The 22,374-nt window shown below is 45.9% G+C and overlaps 1 protein-coding gene across 1 annotated transcript in view; it reads right to left on the bottom strand.

Annotated features, from left to right (window-relative positions):
- The window catches only part of LOC147620084 (ribulose-1,5 bisphosphate carboxylase/oxygenase large subunit N-methyltransferase, chloroplastic-like), a 54,028-nt gene that overhangs the window by 9,017 nt on the left and 22,637 nt on the right, over nt 1-22,374 (bottom strand). The window contains exons 2-4 of the mRNA XM_086772587.1: nt 16,283-16,446; nt 16,114-16,197; nt 15,974-16,031 (exon numbers count right to left, since the gene is read on the bottom strand). Of these exons, the coding sequence (XP_086628713.1) occupies nt 15,974-16,031; nt 16,114-16,197; nt 16,283-16,446 (306 nt within the window). The remainder of the gene's footprint in view (nt 1-15,973; nt 16,032-16,113; nt 16,198-16,282; nt 16,447-22,374) is intronic.

Genomic DNA, 22,374 nt, shown 5'->3' with positions numbered 1-22,374 from the left:
TCCTGGATGCTGGACGACTGCTCCTTCTGGTCTCCGACCTCTCATGTATGCTGGCCAACTATGTACAGCTGGCCGACTGGTTGATGGAGCTGGTCGTGGACATTCAGGTCCAGTCGGCTGCCTTTTCTACAGGCCGACTACATGTTTGGGGCCATATAAAATGGCCCCATGGCCCCCACACCATTGTATCTTGTTTTCACTTCGGGATCTTGTATATAGAGTAGAGTTACACACCTATCTCTCTCCTTCTCTTGTGTTGTCTATTTTCTGCACTCTACTTGCTCTTGTGGTCTCAGATTTGGTTATCATCTCCGTTGCGTATTTTGACATGGTATCAGAGCCCTAGGCTCTTGAAAGATCTTGGGAGTTTTCTGCGCAAGAGGGGGATTGTTGCGTTGCTGATGGGTGGATTGTTAGGGACAATTCGGGAAGAGAAGAAGCAAGAGGAAGGCGGGCTGAGTTGCTGGAAAGCCACTTGCAGGTTTAAAGTTTTTTTCCCACCCACCCACCCTTTTTCAGTTACATCCCCGCGATGGCAGATTTGTTAGAGATGGCTGAGAAGCGTGTGAAGATCCCAACACTCCCTACATTCCCAGTGGACCGTCAGTTGGACGAGAACAATTACGGCATCTGGAAGGTTATGATGGAGTCTGTGCTGGAGTCATATGACCTTGTTGATTTCATCATTATCGGGGTTCCACGGCCGGAAGCAGAGGAAGGGGAGTTACAGTCAACCAGAAAGGACCGCGAGGCACAGGCACAGATGTGGGATCGTGTCAACGCCAGGGTCTGTTCATTTATCTTCCTCAACTGCACACCGCAAGTAATCAATCACGTAAAGCATATGACGCTGGCCAGAGGCATATGGCAGCACTTGGCTTCTCTTTATAATAGGGTATCGCCCATGAAGAGGATTTCCTTGGAAGTACAGATGCGGGTCATGAACCCTGCAAAGTCGTCGACGATGCGAGAGCACACCAACAAGCTGCAGGCCCTTCAGTAGGAAGTCCTCTAGGCTAGGAAGGAGATATCATCAGAAGATATGGCCATTACTTTGCTGTCCCACTTGCCTGCTCAGTATTCCGCTTTCTACTCCTCTTTGATAACTAGTGGCAGGCTCAGCACCATTACCTGGGAGGAGCTTGTGCCCGTGGTCTTGGACCAGGAGGAACGATTTACGAATGCTCCTCATAGCGGAGGTTCGGAGGCCTTAACTGGCCAACAGCCGAAAGGCCGGAATAACAACAAGGGCAAAGAGAAGGCTTCACTGGAGAAGTCTTCTGAGAAGAAGCCTGACACAGATCGAGAGAAAGACCGAGAGGTCTTGCAATGATTGTGGTGAAAAAGGCCACTATTGGAGGAAGTGTCCTAAGCGGACTGGGAAGAGTGCTGATTCTTCAGCCTCAGCTGCAAAGACTCCTGCATATGCACACTTAGAGATGATGGACTCAGATGCTTCATCGTCTTCGAGCGAGAAGGTAGTTGGCTTCACCGCAAAGGATACCCGGGAATGGATTCTTGACAGTGGTGCTTCCAGGCACATGACTCCGTCCCGAGACTTCTTTTTGGATCTGAAATGGAAGTCAAGTCGCACCTTCAGTGGTGACAACTCCACCATTCCGATACACACTGAGAGCCGGATGGAGATTATTCCCGACGGCAAGGGAGGCAAGCATGCCTCTCGTGTTCTTTACGTCCCTGCTCTTGGTTTTCATCTTCTGTCAGTGCATGAAGTATGCAAGACTGGCTTTCGGGTGGAATTTGAGGAGCATTCAGTTGCTCTACGGGACCGTGAGACTGGCCAGGTTGTTTGGAAAGACGGTGTGGAGAATGGTATCTACAAGCTCTCATTGACAGGTTCTCAGGTCAGAGATCTGTGGCACTTTCGTTTTGGCCACTTAAATGTGGATGCACTGCGGCGAGCTTTCCGGGACCAGATGGTGGTTGGCTTGCTAGATGTTGGCAGCAGGCAAGGACGTTGCAGTTCTTGCATACGTGGTAAGCAGCACAGGGGGAATCCTTTCCGAAGCAGGCTTCCAGGTGGGCTTCAAAACCATTGGAGTTGATTCACACTGACTTGTGTGGACCTCAGCAGACACCTTCATTGGGAGGATCTCTCTATTTCACACTGACTTGTGTGGACCTCAACAGACACCTTCATTGGGAGGATCTCTCTATTTCATGCTGCTGCTTGATGACTGTACCAGATTCACGTGGGTCTACTTTCTTTCACAGAAGGACCAAGCTTTTGCACGGTTCAAGGATTGGCACGTGATGGTGGAAAAAGAGTCTGGATTAAAGACTCTCAGGGCTGACAAAGGGGGTGAATTCTCTTCGAATGTTTTTCTCAGATTTTGTGTAGATAATGGCATCAAGAGAGAATTGGCTAATACAGGATCGCCTTCAGAGAATGGAGTTGTAGAACGCAAAAACAGGACTGTGGTGGAGATGGTGAGGACCATGCTGGAGCATCGTGATCTTCCTCGTCCACTTTGGGGAGAGGCTGTGGCAACGGCTGTCCATACCCTCAACCGGTCTCCAAAGACTTCAGTACCTAATATGACTCCGTTTGAGGCATACTTTGGCAGGAAACCTGATGTCTCCCACTTCCGTGTTTTTGGGAGTGATGCGTATGTACATATTCTGAAGAAGCAAAGGGGGAAGCACTTTGGGAAGAGGCTGTGGCAACGGCTGTCCATACCCTCAACCGGTCTCCAATGACTTCAGTACCTAATATGACTCCGTTTGAGGCATACTTTGGCAGGAAACCTGATGTCTCCCACATCCGTGTTTTTGGGAGCGATGCGTATGTACATATTTCGAAGAAGCATAGGGGGAAGCTTGACTCCAAATCCCGCAAGCTTATATTTGTGGGGTATAATTCTTTTTCCAAGGGATACAGATTGTATGATCCAGAGAAGAATGAGATTGTTGTCAGCCGAGATATGGTCTTTGATGAGCATGTTCCAGTATCCATTGTCGAGGAGCCGCTACTTCTTGGAGATCCAGAGGAGTTTGATGATGATTCCCAGACCATTGTTCCAGTTGATCAACCACAGTCAGTACAGGAGGTTGAGCCCGCAGCTGGAGTAGAGCCCCCGCAATGGCAGGAAGCTCCACGATTTGTTCGAGTACCCAGGAGGTTGATGGACACCCTTCAGAAGTCAGGTGTCACAGAGCTACCCTCCGAGTGGGCCACAGAGGACAGCCCTCGAAGATCGCATAGAGTCCGCGAGACAAAAGCAATACAGCGGAGCTTCTTCAGGTAAACTATGCTTTCATGTCTCGTATTATGCGGGACAAGGAGCCCACTTCCATCATGGAAGCCCTTTCACAGGATACTTGGAGGAAAGCCATGCAGGTGGAACTTGATGCCATCGAGAAGAAGAACACATGGGAGTTGGTACCAAGGCCGTCGAAACGGTCAGTCATTAGTGTCAAATGGGTCTTTAAGACCAAATATGCGTCAGATGGGTCGGTGGACAAACACAAAGCCAGACTCGTGGCTAAAGGTTATGCTCAGCGGCCAGGCATCGACTACGAGGATACCTTTGCACCGACACCAAGGATGACCACGATTCGGACCGTTCTTGCCCTTGCTTCTTCTCAAAGGTGGCCTATGTATCAGATGGATGTAAAATCTGCGTTCCAGGAGGAGGTGTATGTTGAGCAGCCTCCAGGCTTTGTTGTTCCAGGATCAGAAGGGATGGTTTACAGGTTACGTAAGGCCTTGTATGGTCTTAAGCAGGCTCCTAGGACTTGGAATCAGAAGATTGATTCCTTCTTTGTTTGGACTTGTTTTCAGAGATCGGTTGAAAACCCCAACCTGTATCTCTTTCGGGAACGCGGCATGGTTATCATCCTTTATGTGGATGATCTCATTCTCACCGGCGGTCATGTGGAGCACATTGGCATGACGAAAGCTGCCTTGTCAAAGGAGTTTGAGATGACCGACTTAGGCTTACTCCACTTCTTATTAGGATTGGAGATCTGGCAGACCCAGAGGGGGTTTTTTGTCTCTCAGCAGCGGTATGTTCATGAGTTGCTTGAGGCCTTTGGGACGGAGAACTGCAAGCCTATTACTTCGCCGATGGACCCAAAGTTAACTGTTAATGATCCTTGTGAGCCAGTTGATGCGTCGCAGTATCGAAAGTTGGTTGGTTCATTGATCTGGTAGCTGAACACCAGATTGGACTTGAGCTTCTCCATGGGGCTGTTGAGCTCTTTTATGCAGATGCCATTGAAGTATTATTGAGACGCAGGATTATGGATCTTGCGGTATCTGCAGAGTACGAAGGATCTAGGACTCTTTTACACAGGAGGGGATGGAGTCAAACTCCAAGGTTGGAGTGACTCAGATTGGGGAGGAGATCCAGACACGAGGAGATCTACTTCAGGTTACAATTTTACCCTCGGCTCAGGAGCAGTTTCTTGGAGCAGTAAGAGGCAGCCAACTATTGCCCTATCTTCGACAGAGGCAGAGTACCGGGCTGCTTGTGGTGCTGCTTGTGAGGTTGTGTGGTTGCGGAGGCTGCTAGGCGAGATTGGGTTTCCACAGAAGGAGCCCACAGTCATCCAGTGTGATAACCAGAGTTGTATAGCTATTGCTCGAAACCCGGTCTTCCATGCCCGGACCAAGCACATAGAGATACAGTATCAGTTTGTACATGAGAAGATCTTGGCTGGTGACATCTTGCTACTTTATTGTTTGACGGAGGACAATGCGACAGACCTCTTCACAAAGTCTACCTCAGGCTACGCTCAGGCGACACTCCAGCTCCCTAGGGTTGATTTCACAGCCAAGAGCTGAGAGGGGGTGTTAGCAGTCATCTCCTGTCTTTATCAGACACCAGGGCCTCTGTTGTGGGTGTGCCTGCCCTTTGTAGGTGTTTTCTCATTTTTCCTCACTCCCCGTATTTTTCCCTATTTTTACCAGGTGTGGGAGGCATTTCTTTGCACCCTGGCTGATCCAGACACTGGCCGACTGCTGGTCAGGATGTCTTGGATGCTGGCCAACTGCTCCTTCTGGTCCCGGCCCTCTCATGTATGCTGGCCGACTGTGTACAGCTGGCCGACTGGTGGATGGAGCTGGTCGTGGACATCCAAGTCCAGTCGGCTGCCTTTTCTACAGGCCGACTGCATGTTTGGGGCCATATAAAATGGCCCCATGGCCCCCACACCATTGTATCTTGTTTTCACTGCGGGATCTTGTGTATAGAGCAGAGTTAACACGCCTCTCTCTCTCCTTCTCTTGTGTTGTCTACTTTCTGCACTCTACTTGCTCTTGTGGTCTCAGATTTGGTTATCATCTCCGCTGTGTATTTTGACAAGTCAACCCACAAGACTATATAACTATCAACTCCATTATGCATAGTATGGACTAGATACTACGACATCCCCACTAACGTCATCAGTGCCCAATAGTGGGTGTAGAACTCTGTATCAAGATATGCTCTCACACACGCACTCCACACACACACACGCACACACTTTTTTTTTTGTAAAACTAGTTGAAATTGCATTATATCATAAATGTACAAAAGGGTTTGACATCAGGAGGATGTCTAAACCCTAGAACTTAAAAACAGCAGTAAAAAAGTTCTATGCAAGAGCAGGGCAATGCTCAAGAAAAGAGCCTATGCCCTATCCATCAGAAACAGTAAAAGAAAAGCTGAACACAAGAAACATCCAAATCTCCCTCATGCACAGCATCATATAAGGACTGCCGCAACAAACGAGGCTCGGAAGAACTCATAAGGGTGCTGAAGGGGTGAATTCAGATATGTATGATTTCGCTGTAGCCAGAGGGTCCATAAGGCCCAGTATCTGATCCAATGGAAGAAAAGAGAATACTGTGACAAAGAAGCTGATAAGGTGCCAAACATCCAGAAAAACTTGTAGAACCTGTGTGCAGGAAATCTGAGAGATAAAAAATAGGAGATCTTGTCCAGAAGGATTCTAGAATATGAACAAGACCACAATAAATGCGGAACACTCTCAATAGTATGATGACATCTTGGACAAATAGGAGAGGCAATCCTTCTTTGAGCCAATTTCACTCCCACTGGAAAAATACCGACAATGCATCTCGAGAGAAAGAGTCTCTGTTTCAATGGCATTTTCAACTTCCATATCAATGTCAGTTTTGCTTTCCACCAAGCTAAAGACTTATCCAGATGCCAAAGAGAATTAGCATGCTGAGCAATCCATGGAGGAGGTAATATCAATCGATAAGCCTGTATAGAAGTCAATAGATGCAAAGATTGAGAGGATAATCTTGAGCCTGAAGACTGAAGATGCCAATCTTGAAGCCTGTCTCTTACATCCAATGTTGGAATCGGAATGAAAGGGTGTAAGAGATCTGCAATAGCTTTCCATATAGATCTATGATGCATCCCAAGATTGTATTGTTGGCATGCTGCTGGAAAAGAAAGAATTTGCCATGTAGTATCCACTACGTCGTCAATGAGCCGGATGCCCAATTTCATAAGATTGTAAGCTCTGATTGGTTGTTGTACAGCAAGGGGAGAGTAAAAAACAGCACTCCAATGTATGCTTTCCATTCGAAGCGAGGAAGCTATAGAAGCAGGATGGGGAGACCATTTGATGCGAGAGAGCACTTTCTTCCAATCCTGAATCAAGGAAGTAGAAAATGGACAACCAGGGATTTTACCTTGAAATTTGCCAAGCACTACTTCCAATGGATCAACCAACCAGCGACCATAAGCATTTGTGCGCATCCGACCACACAGAATTGCCAACATGATAGACCAAGGCTGTTCTTGTTGAAAAAAGGTTTTGAGCATAGTGATCTTTCTTGCCAGCACATGAAATTTGATGTTTATAATATTCAAACCACCATGCATTTTTGGCGAGCAAAGCAGGTCCATTTTGAGCAACCTTAAAGCTTTTTTATGAAGCTTAGTTTTCCAAAAAATCTCCATGGCTTGAGACATAAAAGAAGAAAGATCTCGAGATGACCAATGTAAGAGAGGAAGGTAGAATTGGACATAAGCAAGAACAATGGACTGAACAATTCGAAGCCGTACATGTAATGGCCAAGTGGAGATCTTCCAATATTCTAATTTGTCCTTAATTTTGTTTAGCACCCAAGATATTTGTTGCTTATTTCTGATTTTCCAGCCAATGGGATAGCCCAAGTGTCTTACTATGCTTTCCGGATAAATAATCTGGCCGGGCCACAGGATAGCATGCCAGTCACAATGCTTGAGAGGTAAGAGTTTTGATTTCTGAAAATTAATTTTTAAACCAGCTGCCAACCCAAAATCTGAAAGAGTATCCATCAATAGACGAAGCTCCAAAGGACTGTTCTTTGGCATGAAGAATGAATCATCTGCATAATCCTGTGCAATGAAAGGCCGTGAACCAGAAATCTGAAGCCCCTCTAACTGTCTACTATCAACCAAATGATCCATGTAAAGAAGCAAAGGATGCGAAGCAATAGCATAGAACAGAGCACTGAGAGGGCATCCCTGTCGAACTGATCGTTCTAGAGTCCAAGACTCAGACAAATGTTTCCCTATAAAGCATTGAGTAGTGGAATCTGAGTAAAGCCAATATATGACATTAACTAGCTTTGGCCCAAAACCAAGTTTAGACATGATTTGAGAAACATAATCCCACTGCACCGTATCAAATGCCTTTGCCACATCCACCTGCATGACCAAGACATCTTGAGCAGAGTATTTTGCATATTCCATTGCAATGAGAGTATTGGAGATATTATCATGTATATGCCTTCTTGGAACAAAACCATATTGCCTGGGATGAAGTCCATCATGAAGGATATCCTTTATCCAGTGTACCAACATTTTAGCAATAAGTTTATATATAACAGGCATCAAAGTGATAGGCCTCCAGTCATCCATTGTTTCACACAGAGGATTTTTGGGCAGAAGCTTAACCAGACCATGCTTCCAAGCTGAGGGAAGATGTTGATGCTGCCAGGCTACATTAACGAGCTTCAAGATTGGACCCTTCAATTCAGCCCAGAAGGCTACAAAAAATTCAACTGTCAAACCATCCCAACCTGGGGATTTATGTTTACCCAAATGCTTGAGGGCTTCATCCAATTCTGTATCTGAAAAGGACATTTCCAGCATTGAAGCTTTTTGCAAAGAAACAATAGGAGAAACAAGCTCAATAAATCTGCTCCGAGCCAATGCAGCCTGAGATGTAGAAGAAGATGGTAGAGAAAAAAGAAGCCGAAAATGACCCAGACATTGTTTTTCTAGCTGAGATAAAGTCTGGGTCCAAAGACCATCCGATTTCCTGACTCTCATGATAGATTGACTTTGTCTGTACGTGTGTAAGTTTCGAAAGAAAGATTTCGAGGAGCAGCCCTTATCTAGCATATGTTTAACTCTAGCCCTTGTCTGCCATTTGGAAAGCTTGCGTTTATCATTAGCATCAATTATGGAAGAAGCACAAGACAATGAATTCTGTTCAGAAGCAGAAAGAGACCTTTGATGGCTAATCTGTACCAAGGATTGCTTGTATGATTTTGCCCACTGGATATGCTGTCTGGTTTCTGCCATGTACCATCTTCCATATTCCTTAATGACATTTTGAATACGATGTACAAAAGGGTTCCAAGCAAAATCCAGATCCTCCTGAGCATGAGATAACAATGGCTTACAAGCCAATCTGATCATTTGCTGGAATTTTTCATGAGAAAGATATAATTGATTAACCTGCAAGTGTCTGACTAAAGAGAGCTGAATGTCATCCAGAGGCATACCAAAAGAAAGGTTGAGCCACAGTGGAGTATGATCAGATAGTTGTTGAGAATAATCAGTCCACATTTGACATGTATAATCATCATATTGCTGAGCATGAATAAGATACCATCTATCAAGCCTGGCCCAATATTCTGTAAAAGCATTATGATGATATGTGAATCCCAAAACCGAAGGGTGAGTTGCTGTCCATAAATCTGCAGTATGAAGAGAAGAAGTCATATGTTCCCATCGCTGGATTTCAGAGGGAATCATATGGGATTTATGTGTGGTATTGTCCTTCCAGTGAGGGGAATTATTAAAATCACCACAAAGTAGAGCATTTGAAGGCCAAGGATATTGGTTAATGGAGTCCCACATTTGAGCTCCGGAAGCTGAAATTTGAGAGGCATACAAGGAGCCTATTTCAAAAATCTCTCCATTGATCATGCATTGGATAATCATCCATCGGCCGCAAGGATCATTAAATGCTACACAGGGCTGCAGATCATGTCTGGCTAAAATGCACAGCCCAGAGAATTGTCCAGATCCTGCATAAAATATATCATAGCCTGAAAAGAACCCATGCTGGCCAGCAAAAGAATGTTGATTATGCTCTTGCAGACACACAACATCAGGATGAGTATTGTTTATATAATGCCATAGGAGTCTCCATTTGTGCTGATTGCAGAGGCCCTGTATATTATAAGAAAAACATTTAAGAGAAGTACGCATGAAAATATGTACAAGAGATGAGCAGTCCTCAAAGAGAAAGGGAGGCATCAAGCCTCTGCCATTGCCACAGGGTCTTGCTGACCCTCAAAATCCAATTCCCTGACTAAATCATCTTCTTCACAAAGTGGAATACCCTTCTTAACTGCATTGACCCATGCTTTTGAGATGGGGCTGTCCGAAGAGGTAGAAGGTTGACCAGGAGATGGAGCAGAAGCATCCCAATTGCGAGATTGGAGAGGTCTTTGTTTGAGAGGCACCGTCTTCTTTGCATTCGGCCAACCCTCGTGAGAAGATGAATTATTTTCCACTAGCTTGTTTTTTCCTTTATCCTTATTTTGGGCTAAATTGGCTTGGTTCCCTGTAGGAAGTGAAGGCTTTGCTCCTTTAGCTTCAATCTTTTCCACATAAGTCTTTTGACCTCCTTTATTAGATGGCGGAGGAATGGCAGCTGGAGGAGGCGGATGAAGGATTGAGGGACACTCCGAAGCTAGATGTCCGAACTTGTGACAAGAGAAACAAGCTCCAGCAAAAATGCCCCATTTCAAAGTGAAATATTTCTTTCCCAAATTAACACCCTCAATCTCAACTGCAATAGAAGAGGGGGTTGGTCTATCAGTATCCCATAAGATGCAAAAACGATTTTCGTTACCTGTGGGACGAGGGGGACAGATCACTTGTCCCAATGTCATCGCTAAGCCTGGAAGCTGTGTTCTCATGTAATCTGGGAAATCAACGACTTCAACCCATACAGGGCAGTGATGTTTGATGAGATTCTGATAATCCTTATTAGGAGACCAGGGCATGGTGTGCACCATTTGACGACCAAAAAATAAAGGGGACATTTCCAGCATCTTTTGTTTTGTCAATGCATCCAAGAGATGAACTTCATAAAATCCTCTGGAGGCAAAATAGACTCCTTCTACATAGCATCCACCTAGGAGAGAATTCACCCATTGTCCCACATCATTAGCCGAGGGTATTTTACCTGGAAAAAAGATGATGACTGCAGTTTGAGAGAGCTTCTTTAGAGGATGCACAAGAGAAGGCAACTTCATCTTGTAAGTGAGTTCCGAAGCAGGTAGTATCCATTCTCTTCTACTTTGTTGAAAATCCTCATTCAGCATGTCAAACACATAGGAAGCATCTTCAGATGAAGGAGCTATGGGGGGCAGAGATTCCCTTGATTGTCTTTTAGGTTCAGGAGAAAGAGCTCTCTTGATATAATACTTGCTAGATTCTGCCATCGAGACTATTCGATTCAGCAGGAAGACACAGATCAGGAAAAAAAGGGGGGGGACAGCACTATTGGAATGCAATCTTACAAGGAGAGGAAAAACAGAGACCTGAAGCGACTTATACAGAAGGGAAAAAACAGACCTGTAGCGAGGCACAGACACTATGCTTAGAAAGCGCGTTTTCTTTTCCTTGCTTTTAGAAAGCAAGCGATAATCATTTTATAGAAAGCTGATTATAGCTTTTCTTATCAAGGTGTATATACGTTGTAATCTTGTAATTGGGCATAGATTTTATAGCAAGCTGAATTATTAGCGGACATGCAGATTTCACATTGTGAAGTTTTCGTCCGAGTTGCAGCCAGCTGATATTGTGCTAATTCTTTCTATTTTTAGCGGTGCATTTGCTGTATCAACTACTTATTTGCTGTACTAATTCTTTCTATTTGCTACTTCCCTTAGTGCTAGGCTTCATTATGGTTGAGTCTGCCCTGCATCTCTGGAGGTTTGACAGAAACTCTGTACGAAGGGCTTTGTGTGAATATATGCTCTTATGTGTGTGTGTGTGTGCGTGTGTGTGTGCGTGTGTGTGGTGTGTGTGTGTGAGAGAGAGAGAGAGAGAGAGCCTGCTCTGTCGACTTGCTCGCCTGCTCCCTCGACCTGTTTGCTCCTTTTGGGTGAGCACGTGTGGTGAGGTGCTTGTCCCAGGACTGTATCGGCCCTGTAGCCTATACTGTGTCGGCCTTGCAGTAATCTACGCGTCCTTCTGAGGGTACCCAGATGCTCTTTTTTCTCATCGCCAATCTGCTCTTCTTCATCTCTTCCACGACCTGTGTGCGTGTATAGGAGTGTGTGTGTGTGTGTGTGTGTGCGTGGGGTGCTTTGTTCTTACACAATAAAGATATGGCCAAAAAAAAATGACCTCTTAGACATTATGAGCGATGACCCAAAAGCTTGTACCAAAACTATGAAGACAAGAAACTTCAAAATCTCGCTACCCAGGATTGCAAAAAGTCCTAACAGAAGCACACGCAAGGCAAGCAAACGGGTTGACTTGACAAGGCTCCACCCGAGCAACACATGGATGTCCCCACCTGAGCTCCCCACGAAACTCTAGTTCCACAAAGAGCACTTCTTGCGAGTTTCCAATGACGGATTCATTATGAGCCTTACCATCAGGCATACACAAGCCATGCTGATTGCCTTGGCCAGCATAGAGTATCATCACTCTATTTCAGTCTGGTAAGGCACAAGAGGCACGCATATGCATCGTATGCATGACCAGGGAGGTGGAGACAAAGGAGCACTATTTGTGTACATGCCCACCCCATTATGAGATTCGCGGGAGATTCCACTCTTTTCTAAGATGGATTTGGTGTGTTAAGCTTTTAGCTTAATTAAACATGATTAAAATATCTTAATGCTTAAATACTTGAGTAAACATGAAGCTCGTCCGCTAGGGACAAATAATCAATCTCCAGTATCAAATTAGTGAACTGTGAGATATAAGAAGCTAAAGAACCAATTTGGTCTAAGTGGCGTAAACGAGTTTGGGCTTGAAAATCCGCATTGACAAGAATGAACTGCTAACGAATAACCCCCTAAAAGTTTCCCCACGTCATAGCCATTTTTCCAACATGTTGTCGCCGTTGCCACCAAAGTAAGGCAATATCCTTAAGTAAGGATGCGGCCAATGTAATCTTCTTGGCATCGGTAAGGACCATCGAGTCGAAATACATGCGAAGTTTGTAAAGCCATTGTTCAAGTATACGCTTATTGCCTTGTCCTCCATAGGACTCAGGGAGTTTAACTTCCAATTTCTTTGTTTTACTAGCTTGCAAAAGACGATAAAGACTCTTAAGATCGTCACCTTCCACCTCGAGTGAATGTTGTCTTCATTGTCTAATACTGATGCTGTAATGTCAACTGCTAGTACAGAACTAGTATGAGAAGCCAACGTGGTCATAGACTCTTGAAGTTGCTGTTGAAACTACTGCTGCATCTAATGCAAAGCTTGTTGCCAATCCGCTAGAGCTTGATTGCAAACCAGGTAGGTTTCATCCTCCATAGTAGTAGGCTAAGATGAAGACTCTACAAATTGAGGCTCCAGGGGTTGTGGTTGTTGACGCCTTTGGACCCTCGTGAGAACCATCAACAAGTAGGGGGAGCAGATACATTATGTGAATTGGAAAAGGTAGGTTACAAGCTGGCGAGGCTGTTATCAACCAGGTGGGTTTCATCCTCCATAGTAGTAGGCTAAGATGAAGACTCTACAAATTGAGGCTCCAGGGGTTGTGGTTGTTGACGCCTTTGGACCCTCGTGAGAACCATCAACAAGTAGGGGCGAGCAGATACATTATGTGAATTGGAAAAGGTAGGTTACAAGCTGGCGAGGCTGTTATCGACCATTTTGTATAAGGAGAAAGTTCAACTGGAACCAAGAGCACCAGGACTAGCTGTTGCCAATGAAGAGGGAGTAGAGGGGGTTTTCATTTCTATGTAAACCATAAATCCCGATTTGCACCCCTGAAGTGCATGGTACCAGTATGATGATGAATTGTGACTTTCTTGAACATTAAAGTGCCACATTGTCCTAGCTGCTGTTTGTGTTTTTTTTTTAATGATGAAAATAGTAAGGTATTTGGGTTGATAACACGTGAGATGTGTGTGTTTGAAGAAGCCCAGCTAAATGCAAGTACTTCAAGAGTCAAGCACTAAGCAAAAGCTGCAAATAATCAAGACTTGGGGAAACTTGCTTTGGTGATATATATATATATATACCTAAACATGAGGCAAAGAGCGGAAAGCTGTGTTGTTTGCATTGAGACACAAGGCCTTGTTAAATAGGGCCTGAAGAGGCACATCCCTGATGAAAGGGTGTGACGCTTGAATGAATAGTTATGTCCTTTAGACGTAGAGATGTGTCCTTTGATCAATACATGTGTCCCTTTGAAGAGATGTGTCCTTTGGTGATAACCCATGTGACAGGGTGCGACCTTTCACTAGTGTCCCTTCAATGATTAAGAGTAATCAAGGATAATTAAGGGTAATGAAGGGAAATTAAGTCACAATCGTGACACGGCCTCCTTCACAGGTTATGCAATATGAGGGCCATAGATGCTTTGGTATGTATTGTAGTATAGCTTCGTTATAATCGGGACACCATGCTTAAATGACTCAAGAATCCGAGCCAACGGGCTGCTTCTCAAACCTCCATTACAGACTTCTTTAGATTGCCTCAACTTGTGAGACGACAAAGGAGGCCACTTGTGGCCCACAAGGACAGAGGGATCACACAAGCCATCCGCGTACCAAAGCACGGGACTCCTTGGCCCCATGCACCCATTGAGTCACTAGAGAGAGCCAAATCCCTTCTGAGAGCCAAAAACCCCTACTCCAAGAGATCCCAACCTTCCACGCGTCATTCATAGATCTAAGACATACTCCAACAACATGGAGCATAGGATATGAACTTCATCACAGCTTTGTGCTTATTTATATGGAGGAGGATGGTACTAATGTTGGATAAGGCAGTTCATCATCAGAATTCCTCCCAGGTTGTCAGAGCCCTGGAAGGACTTTCTCATGGCCTGCATCTCTGCCCGCACTCTAGTTCTTGGTGGTCCTTGGTCCTCGTGCCCACGATGGATCTTCACAAAGATGAGGACCCGTGGCCTTAGCCTAGCCTTCGAGGAACGATTCACGACTAGCCTCCTCCAAGCCTGGGACCACATTTGTTTTGTTCTTCACCAATCTCCCTCGGTCCTAGACGAGGAGAGACTTCGAGCTTCCTAGTGGCCACATGCTTGGCTCCCATCCTCACGTCTCATGGGGCACATTGAGTGAGGGACCGGCCCAGTCTCTTGGAGAGTGGCTCACCTTCAAGCAGCTCCCGCCAAAGGCTCTGGGAAGGAGCCTAGTTGGGATCAGAGATAGAGACAGACTCACCCTCGACATCAACTCCTCCATCCCTCCCAAGTGGCTGGCACCGATCGAGGACCCGCCTCCCCCTAAGTGGGTAGGATTTTTAGCAAACATGATATCCTGATGGCAATCCATGGTGCAGATGGAAGCGCCCTCATGAATTTCTCTATAGGGGCACAAGGCAGATTGAGACGATCCCCCCCCTCCTCCTCGACAAAGGACCTCAACAGCTGCACTTTATAGAGGGTGAGAGTGATTGGGTTTCATGACCATGCATGCCACGTCGGCCTACCTCCGGCCAAAGTGGCCAGAGAGAGCTCTTGGAGATTATGGTTACGGAAGGGCCAGCCTATTACGTCCTGACACACCTAGCTTTAGGGCTAGGTACGTGTCCTAACCTAGGATTAGGGTTAGGGTCGACCCAAGATTAGGGTTAAGGGCTTAGCTGGGGCATGGGGACTTGGAGGGTTCACACGTGGGCTAAGGGTGCTGGCAGGATGGAGCTTCGAAGAGGTCACAAATAGGGGGGGGGATCAGACAATGGAAGCTTCATATCTGCAAAGTATTTTATTTCCCCACCCTAAAAGGCAGCTACCTCACCTATCAAGGCTGCCTCTAGCAAACCTATGTGAGCACAAGCAGCTATCAAAAGACCAGAAAAGAAAAATTCAGTAAACTATAAGGCAGAATCTGCAAACTCGTCACCTGGGGCTACAACTGAATCTCGGACAATAAATTTATAAGACCCTAGACATTTTCACAAGCAAAAATCCCTCTTACTGGTTCACAAGCTGTTAAACGATTCCAACAGCAAAAAACAGCAAATTTTTGTCACAGACCTTAAGCAGAACTAAGCTTTGGTCCATATCGTAAGGTTTTTTGCACTTTGGTTTTGAGAGAGAACGCAGATAACAATGGACTAAGACTGCACAAACTTACTGTAAGTGACCCTTTAAAGTAGGCAACACTCTTGCAAACTTTGGTAGCTAGCTCGCAACTTATACTCTTCTATCTTGGCTCTTTGCTGTAATTCAATGTCAATGGACCCCAATTTGTAGGTGTGGGTCAATTGGAAGAACAAATGAATAACTTAATGAATTTTTAGAGGTCAAATCAGGTCGTATGCAGCCCAGATCACCAATCTGCAATTGGGAGGCTTATTTTAACACTTAGTCCTTCTATGTTTTGGTCAGTTTGTCCCTGCATTCATGTGGCGAGTACATGTGGCAAGTGAAATGTGGTGAGCACAAATGGCAAGTGAAATGTCCTATGTAACGATTTTTACACTAAGAAACAAATATTTTCAGATGAGACAGGTTATGAATTTATGGTGGATACTCATACCTTGGGTGGGAACAACTCTGGATGTTTCAAATAAACTGAGGAGCACATGCCATTATACCTGTTTCATAAATACTGCAAGTAAGAAGACAGTGGTAAAAGTTCGTGATTTTTTTTTATGTTGAAAAATCATGATAGCTTACGTGTTTTCTACTTCAGCTATACGCTCTAGGGCTTGGTCGATGACTGATGAGGCATACAGGTATTTGCTGACCTCCATTTCAGACCTGTCCACACAAAGAAGTAACATCAAGAAACAAATGATAAGCTCAAAATTGGAGGCAAGCAAGACTGATTGGAAAAGGCTGTTACCACAGAAGAATGGACTCTGGCTGCCGTGGCAAGGCCGAGATGTAAGAATGCCATGGTGAAGCAGTACCCTGGCTTGCTTCACTGATCAAATAAGTAGCAAGAAAGGGCCAATCTGGAACATCTTCGGCAGATAAGACAGAACCAGACCGAGGATTGCTCCATTCCTGAATAAATTTTCAAGTTTGTCCAGAGTATTGCAGTATTGCAGTTTCCAAAGCTCTCCACCTCAACATAGGTTTCAATTCTGCACAGTTCTCTATTCCTATGTCATAATTTGAATAAATTTCTATGCAATAATGAAATCCAGATTTCAATTTCACCGAGAACTTGCTACATATAGGAGAAAGCAGGCTAATACATGCAGCTAAGGTTATTATTTATAAATCCATGTGTACTGGCTATTTATAGCAGCAGTGGGCACTATGTAAGTGAAACTATCACATGCGGAAGCTTTGGGAGTCTTCTTTCAGCCCTGAACACCACCCAGGATCAACCTGTTGCAAAACAAAAGTAAGAGAGATGGAGAGAAGAGAGAGAGAGAGCTGAGTTTCAGTATATTCATAAAGTACAAAAAGGTGTACAAGACTTGGCCAACCTTTGGCTGCCATCAAAAGGTTCTTGACTCATCAAAAGTCTTACATCTAGTGACTCAGCCCCTATTGGACTGAATGATCTACACAATGAGCAAGCTATGCCTTATATAGGCCTTGTGTCACAGTCAACAGCCTTGTGTCACAGTCACGCAGCAACAGCACGCACACCACTCTAGGGCACTGAGCAACGTTGGTGGTGGCTGGGCTCCCATCTCCTAGCCGTTGCTCCCCCCCCAAAAACCCGGCCGGAGGAGATATCTATGACAAGGTGCCACCACACCCTATATATGGCTCTTCAACTTCCCATGCTCTTGCATATGGGATAATCCACCACAACTTCTAGTACCCGAGAGTAGCTACGAGAATTGCCACCTCCAACACCCTCCTTCAATTCGAGCACCTCGATCAAACAAAGGTTAGGACCGCCCAAGACCACACAGGCCGAGCTCTGATACCATCCTCGAAACTTCTTCCATGTCTTGTGTCCCTTTCCTTGGACTGTGCACCTTCATCTGGGATTGATTCAGTGTTTAGCCTTACTGAACCTAATGCCATGATACCAATGTCACATGTGGAAGTTCCCCTTGTGCGTGAAGAAAAGCATGCACTGCTCTATCCAGCGCTGCCTGCACAGCCGCCCATTTGCCAAGAGAGAGAGAGAGAGCATGGCATGCTGAAACCTGTACATGCAGCAGCTGTTCAGTCTGCCTACAGCCAGTCCAACACCACCTAACACCTTCCCTTCTGCAACCTGTCAGAAGCCTGTAAAGCCTGCTGTCCTTGCAAAGGAGAACCATCCCACAAGTGCTCCTCTGTCCAGCAGCCGCCTCGGTGCAAAGGAGGAAAACGGCGTGTAAGAGCAGTCCTCCTAAGCGGAGAGCACACCTTCATCAAGAGATAGGCGCCCCCCTTCTGCCCACCAGTCCCTCTTCTTCAGAAAAGCACACACGTGGCCCCAATAATAGCATATGGGCCACGTTTTCTTTCATAAAAGACATTATAATGTTTTTAAAGGTTTTTAAAACCTTTTGAGTTAAAATCTCTTCGCCCCCTTCACACTTGGCGTTGTCCACACATGGGTTTCCTTTTTAGCTCCAATCTGATGCCATTCACACTATCCACCATGTCCCCGTGCACACCTACACACTATCCAGAGAAAAACGCAAGATCCTGACATTTTTATCTGGAGCATCACGTCGCAATTACTTGGTTGTTTTCTTCCAGAGGAGCGGTGTACCTGGCAGCTTGTTCCGTTGCTTTTGTAGCTGACTTGCTGAGGAGATTGCTTCTGGAGCTTTCTTGGTACCTATTTCTGCAGTCTTTCATCTTTGATCGAGGACGGCGTCTCTGGCTTCTTGGAGTTCACTCAGCATCCGGTGCTGAGAGGGGGTGTTAGACATCATCCCCTTCTTGATGGCTTCCTGTTTGGTGTCCTATTTTAGCCTCTAGGACTGACCATGTTAGCTAGAGGGGCCGGTCACCCCTCACATATGTTTTCCCATATTATTCCCCATTTTATGGAGTCTTGGGTATTTTTCCCAGTCGTGGAGGATTTATTCCCTAGTCGGCTGCCTACTTTTGGGCATATATATAGCTGGCTTGCCTCCCTCATTTCTCACTGCTTGCTTAGCATTGTTTGCTGCAGTCCCTCACATACGAGGTTTTCTCCCCTCTTGCTCGGGACATGTATTCCTTTGGACGATGATATTGAGAGCAAGTTCTCACCTATGTTTCCTCTTCTCACTCTCTCTCCTGTTTTTCCATTTTCCCTTCTTCCACTCCACATTCTATCAGTTGGTGCCTATCCTACTCTATCCAAATAACATTGTGCGGATGTCTAGCTCCAAAGAGAGGCTACAGAAGCACCTAGAGGCATTGCAAGCTTTTTGTGAGCAGAGGGACCTCGCTGTTAACCTTGGAAAAACCAAGGTCATGGTCTTCGATACCCCACCGGTGGGACTCAAAGACATGAGATTCACATATGTAGGGGAGATAGTGGAGATTGTGCACTCTTACGTATATCTAGGGGTCACTTTCACAAGGCCACGATATTGAATGAGACTAGCAGCACATGCCAGGATTGCTAGGGGATATGCAGCTGTTGCCAGCCTTGAGCGACAATGCTTTCAAGCCCACTTCCAGGTGCCGTACACCAAGAGATGGCTTTTTGACACCTTACTGACACCGGCAACGATGCATGGGGCACCTTTTTTTGGTCCCAATCTTGGTGGAGAGGATTGGAGGAGGGTAGAGAGGCTCAAGTTATGATGTATTCACGTATGATCAGGACTAAACCATCAGTGGCTCATGCCATTGTTCTAGCAGAGTTTGCAGCCTCCCCGCTTGTTGCATGCGCAGAAGCCTTGCATACTAATCCACAGCCCTAAGCCTAATTAAGAACAAGACGTTGAATAAACACGATTAAGACAAAGGAGAGAGAAGAAGAGAGAGAGTTGGTGTCAAGGTTTTCTTGTATTTATATGGTACAAAAAGGTGACTGAACGATTGTACATGATTTAGGCCTTGGGTCTACCCCTAGGGATGACCTCTGGCCCCTTCTACATGACTTCTACTAATATCTACTTCTGCAAAATGATGAATGATTGAATGTGCATGATGCAAATGCTGAGATATGCTTATATACATGCTTAGGTTGTTGGTCGGCCAGCTACTACTGCTGTTGTTCGCCAGCTCTTGGACAAATATCATGGAATAAATCTAATAAATGCTTCGCTTCATTCAATGCTTGCCCAAACTAGCTGGTCTTCATACTGTTACCTAGCCGCCTGCCTACCTAGATGCCCTGCTGGCCTATTGCCGACTGCTGTAGGACAGCTTGGCTGGTTGCAGACTGGTCATCCATGCCCTCTTTATGCCGATGATGATGCTGAGGACAACGCATGCAGTTCAGCAGTTCCTACAGCCATAAGCGCAGCCATACAGTACCTTTACATCCCCAAATCAGCATATACACTTGCGTTTTCTTCATGTGAACCAGCCGCCTGCAATTCAGTCCCCTACAGGCTGCGTTTACAGATCTTCAGCCCCTTCAAGTCTGTGTTTCTGTCCAGCAGCAGCCCCTGTGTAAACCGGCCTTCAGATATCTAACGGGCACTGAAAGAAACACTCGCACATAAAATACTTCAATGCCATTGAGGACCTAGAAAAGGAAAACAAATAGGGGGAGCTAGAGTGCTCCTGCAAACAGTACACGGACACCGATTGGCCCCAAAACGCAGTGGCGCCCCTTGCGGTATTTCTTTAATTGATTATAAGAGCTTTGATTACAATAAGGCTGGGAACTCAGCCGTCATAGTAGAACTCCTAAAGCCTGCAAATACCCTACATCATGGCTTCATATCCACTCGGCATCCACAAACAAGTCCAGCCATTGTTCACCTCAAAAGACTCTCACACATTGAGTCCTGCATATACAAAAGTCTTTTCCCATGATCAGGACTGCCACAACCATCCATAGCCTCTCACCCTATGAACAGCATCACACCCTGACACATCCAATGCTTCTGCATCACAACACAAATTCCCAAACTGTCTCTCAACAAAGAACTCGTATCACAGCACAGCATACCATACAGTCGACACACCTGTACCAACCCTCTCTACCTTCCAAGGGTACTATCCATCTCTGTCATGGATTCCCTGTCCCCTGCCCAATCAGTAGCAAGGCTGTACCAAACATGTGTCCATTCCTGTACCTTCTGCCTGCATGTGACCTATCTCCTGGAGAAACCCAAAAACATGTTTCCTCAAGAAATCTACGACCTATTTCCACATGACACCCTTAAACCTGTTTCCCTTTGAAACTTCTCTCCTGTTTCCATACAGAACCATTCATGGTACTATTCAACAACAGTGCCAACAACGACATACATCTAATTACCTGTTCCCTCATGAAACATCTGGAAACATAGAGATGCCCATAACTGTAGGTCCCTCTGTTTCTTTCTAGCCGGAAGAAAACAATCTGCTCCATGAGCATGCAGCCATGCGAGCTTGCTTCACTACCATGCCAAGAAACACATTCAAGTGACCTGTACTTGCAGCCAACCAAAACATCTCATAAACAATCTCAAAACAGTCTTGGCTGTGCGCCTCTTTCAGCCCGCTCCTTCCAAGAGAGAGAGAAAGATAGAGAGAGACCTGCTCAGCCTGCCTGTGTTCAGCCCAACACCTCCCCTCCTGAAACGGCCTGCAATCCTGGCCGCCTTCTATGGGTGGGAGAGAGGAAGATAAAGAAAAGTCCTGCGCCTACAGTCCAGCCCTTGCCTGTTGTTGCTGTCCAGCTGGACACAACGCTCCCTGCTCCCCACCGTTATTCTGCAGCCAGCCGCCTGTAAACTCCCCGACCAGCCTTCCAAAGGCGTGTGGAGAAAAGCGCGTACTGTTCTGTCCAGCAGCCGCCTACAGTTCCCCTTGTGGTGAAGAAAAGCATGCACTCCTCTATCCAGCGCTGCCTGCAGCCGCCCATTTGCCAAGAGAGAGAGAGAGAGAGAGAGAGAGCATGGCATGCTGACACCTGTACCTGCAGCGGTTGTTCAGTCCGCCTACAGCCACCTAACACCTTCCCTTCTGCAACCTGTCAGAAGCCTGTAAAGCCTGCTGTCCTTGCAAAGGAGAACCATCCCACAAGTGCTCCTCTGTCCAGCAGCCGCCTCGATGCAAAGGAGGAAAACGGCGTGTAAGAGCAGTCCTCCTAAGCGGAGAGCACACCTTCATCAAGAGATAGGCGCCCCCTTTCTGCCCGCCATCCCCTCTTTTTCAGAAAAGCACACACGTGGCCCCAATAATAGCATATGGGCCATGTTTTCTTCAGAGATCCTGAGCAGAGTTTATTTTGTCCGAACCTGTGTTCTTTGCAGTGTTTGCAGAACAAGGAGCGTGTTTTGCCCTTGAGGTGTGATCCTTTCACATGGATCATTTGTTTGTTGCTGATTCTTGGGATCTGATTCTACTTTTGGAACAGTCTTCTGCTCTCAGTGATGCTTTTGAGGACTTTGTTACCATTGCAGTTTATATTCTTGCTTCCCTTCCTAATTGTGAGGAGCCTACCTCTGCCTCTCTTTGTGATGTCATGCTTCTGAGGATTCCCCTCCCCCTGCCAGTTCTGCAGGTTTGTTGTTTGGAGGATGGTTTTTTGGACCCAGTGGGATGCTTTGGAGCTGTGGTTGTTGCTAACCGTGCCAGGGGCACAATGGTACTTCCAGAGTCTTTTGGATTTGGATCAGAATCAGGTTGGGCTTGTACCAGTCTGACAACATCATTTTTCAGAGGGGGATGTGCATTGTGGAGTCCTTTCATCTGGCGATGCCCACCTCAGTCGCGTGTACTTATATACAGCATTGGGCAACTCGTGATACTGAGTTTGAGCAGATGGACCCCATCTTTTCTACAGAGTCTTTACATCTTGCGATGCCGACCTTTTCAGAGGATGCTTTTTAACAGCATTTAGCTACTCTTGGTACAGAGTTGGAGCAGATT

Source organism: Cibotium barometz, chromosome 32 (assembly GCF_041138505.1).
Source record: "Cibotium barometz isolate CiBa-2024 chromosome 32, ASM4113850v1, whole genome shotgun sequence".
Classification (NCBI taxonomy): domain Eukaryota; kingdom Viridiplantae; phylum Streptophyta; class Polypodiopsida; order Cyatheales; family Cibotiaceae; genus Cibotium; species Cibotium barometz.
This window is presented reverse-complemented; position numbering and strand designations above follow the sequence as displayed.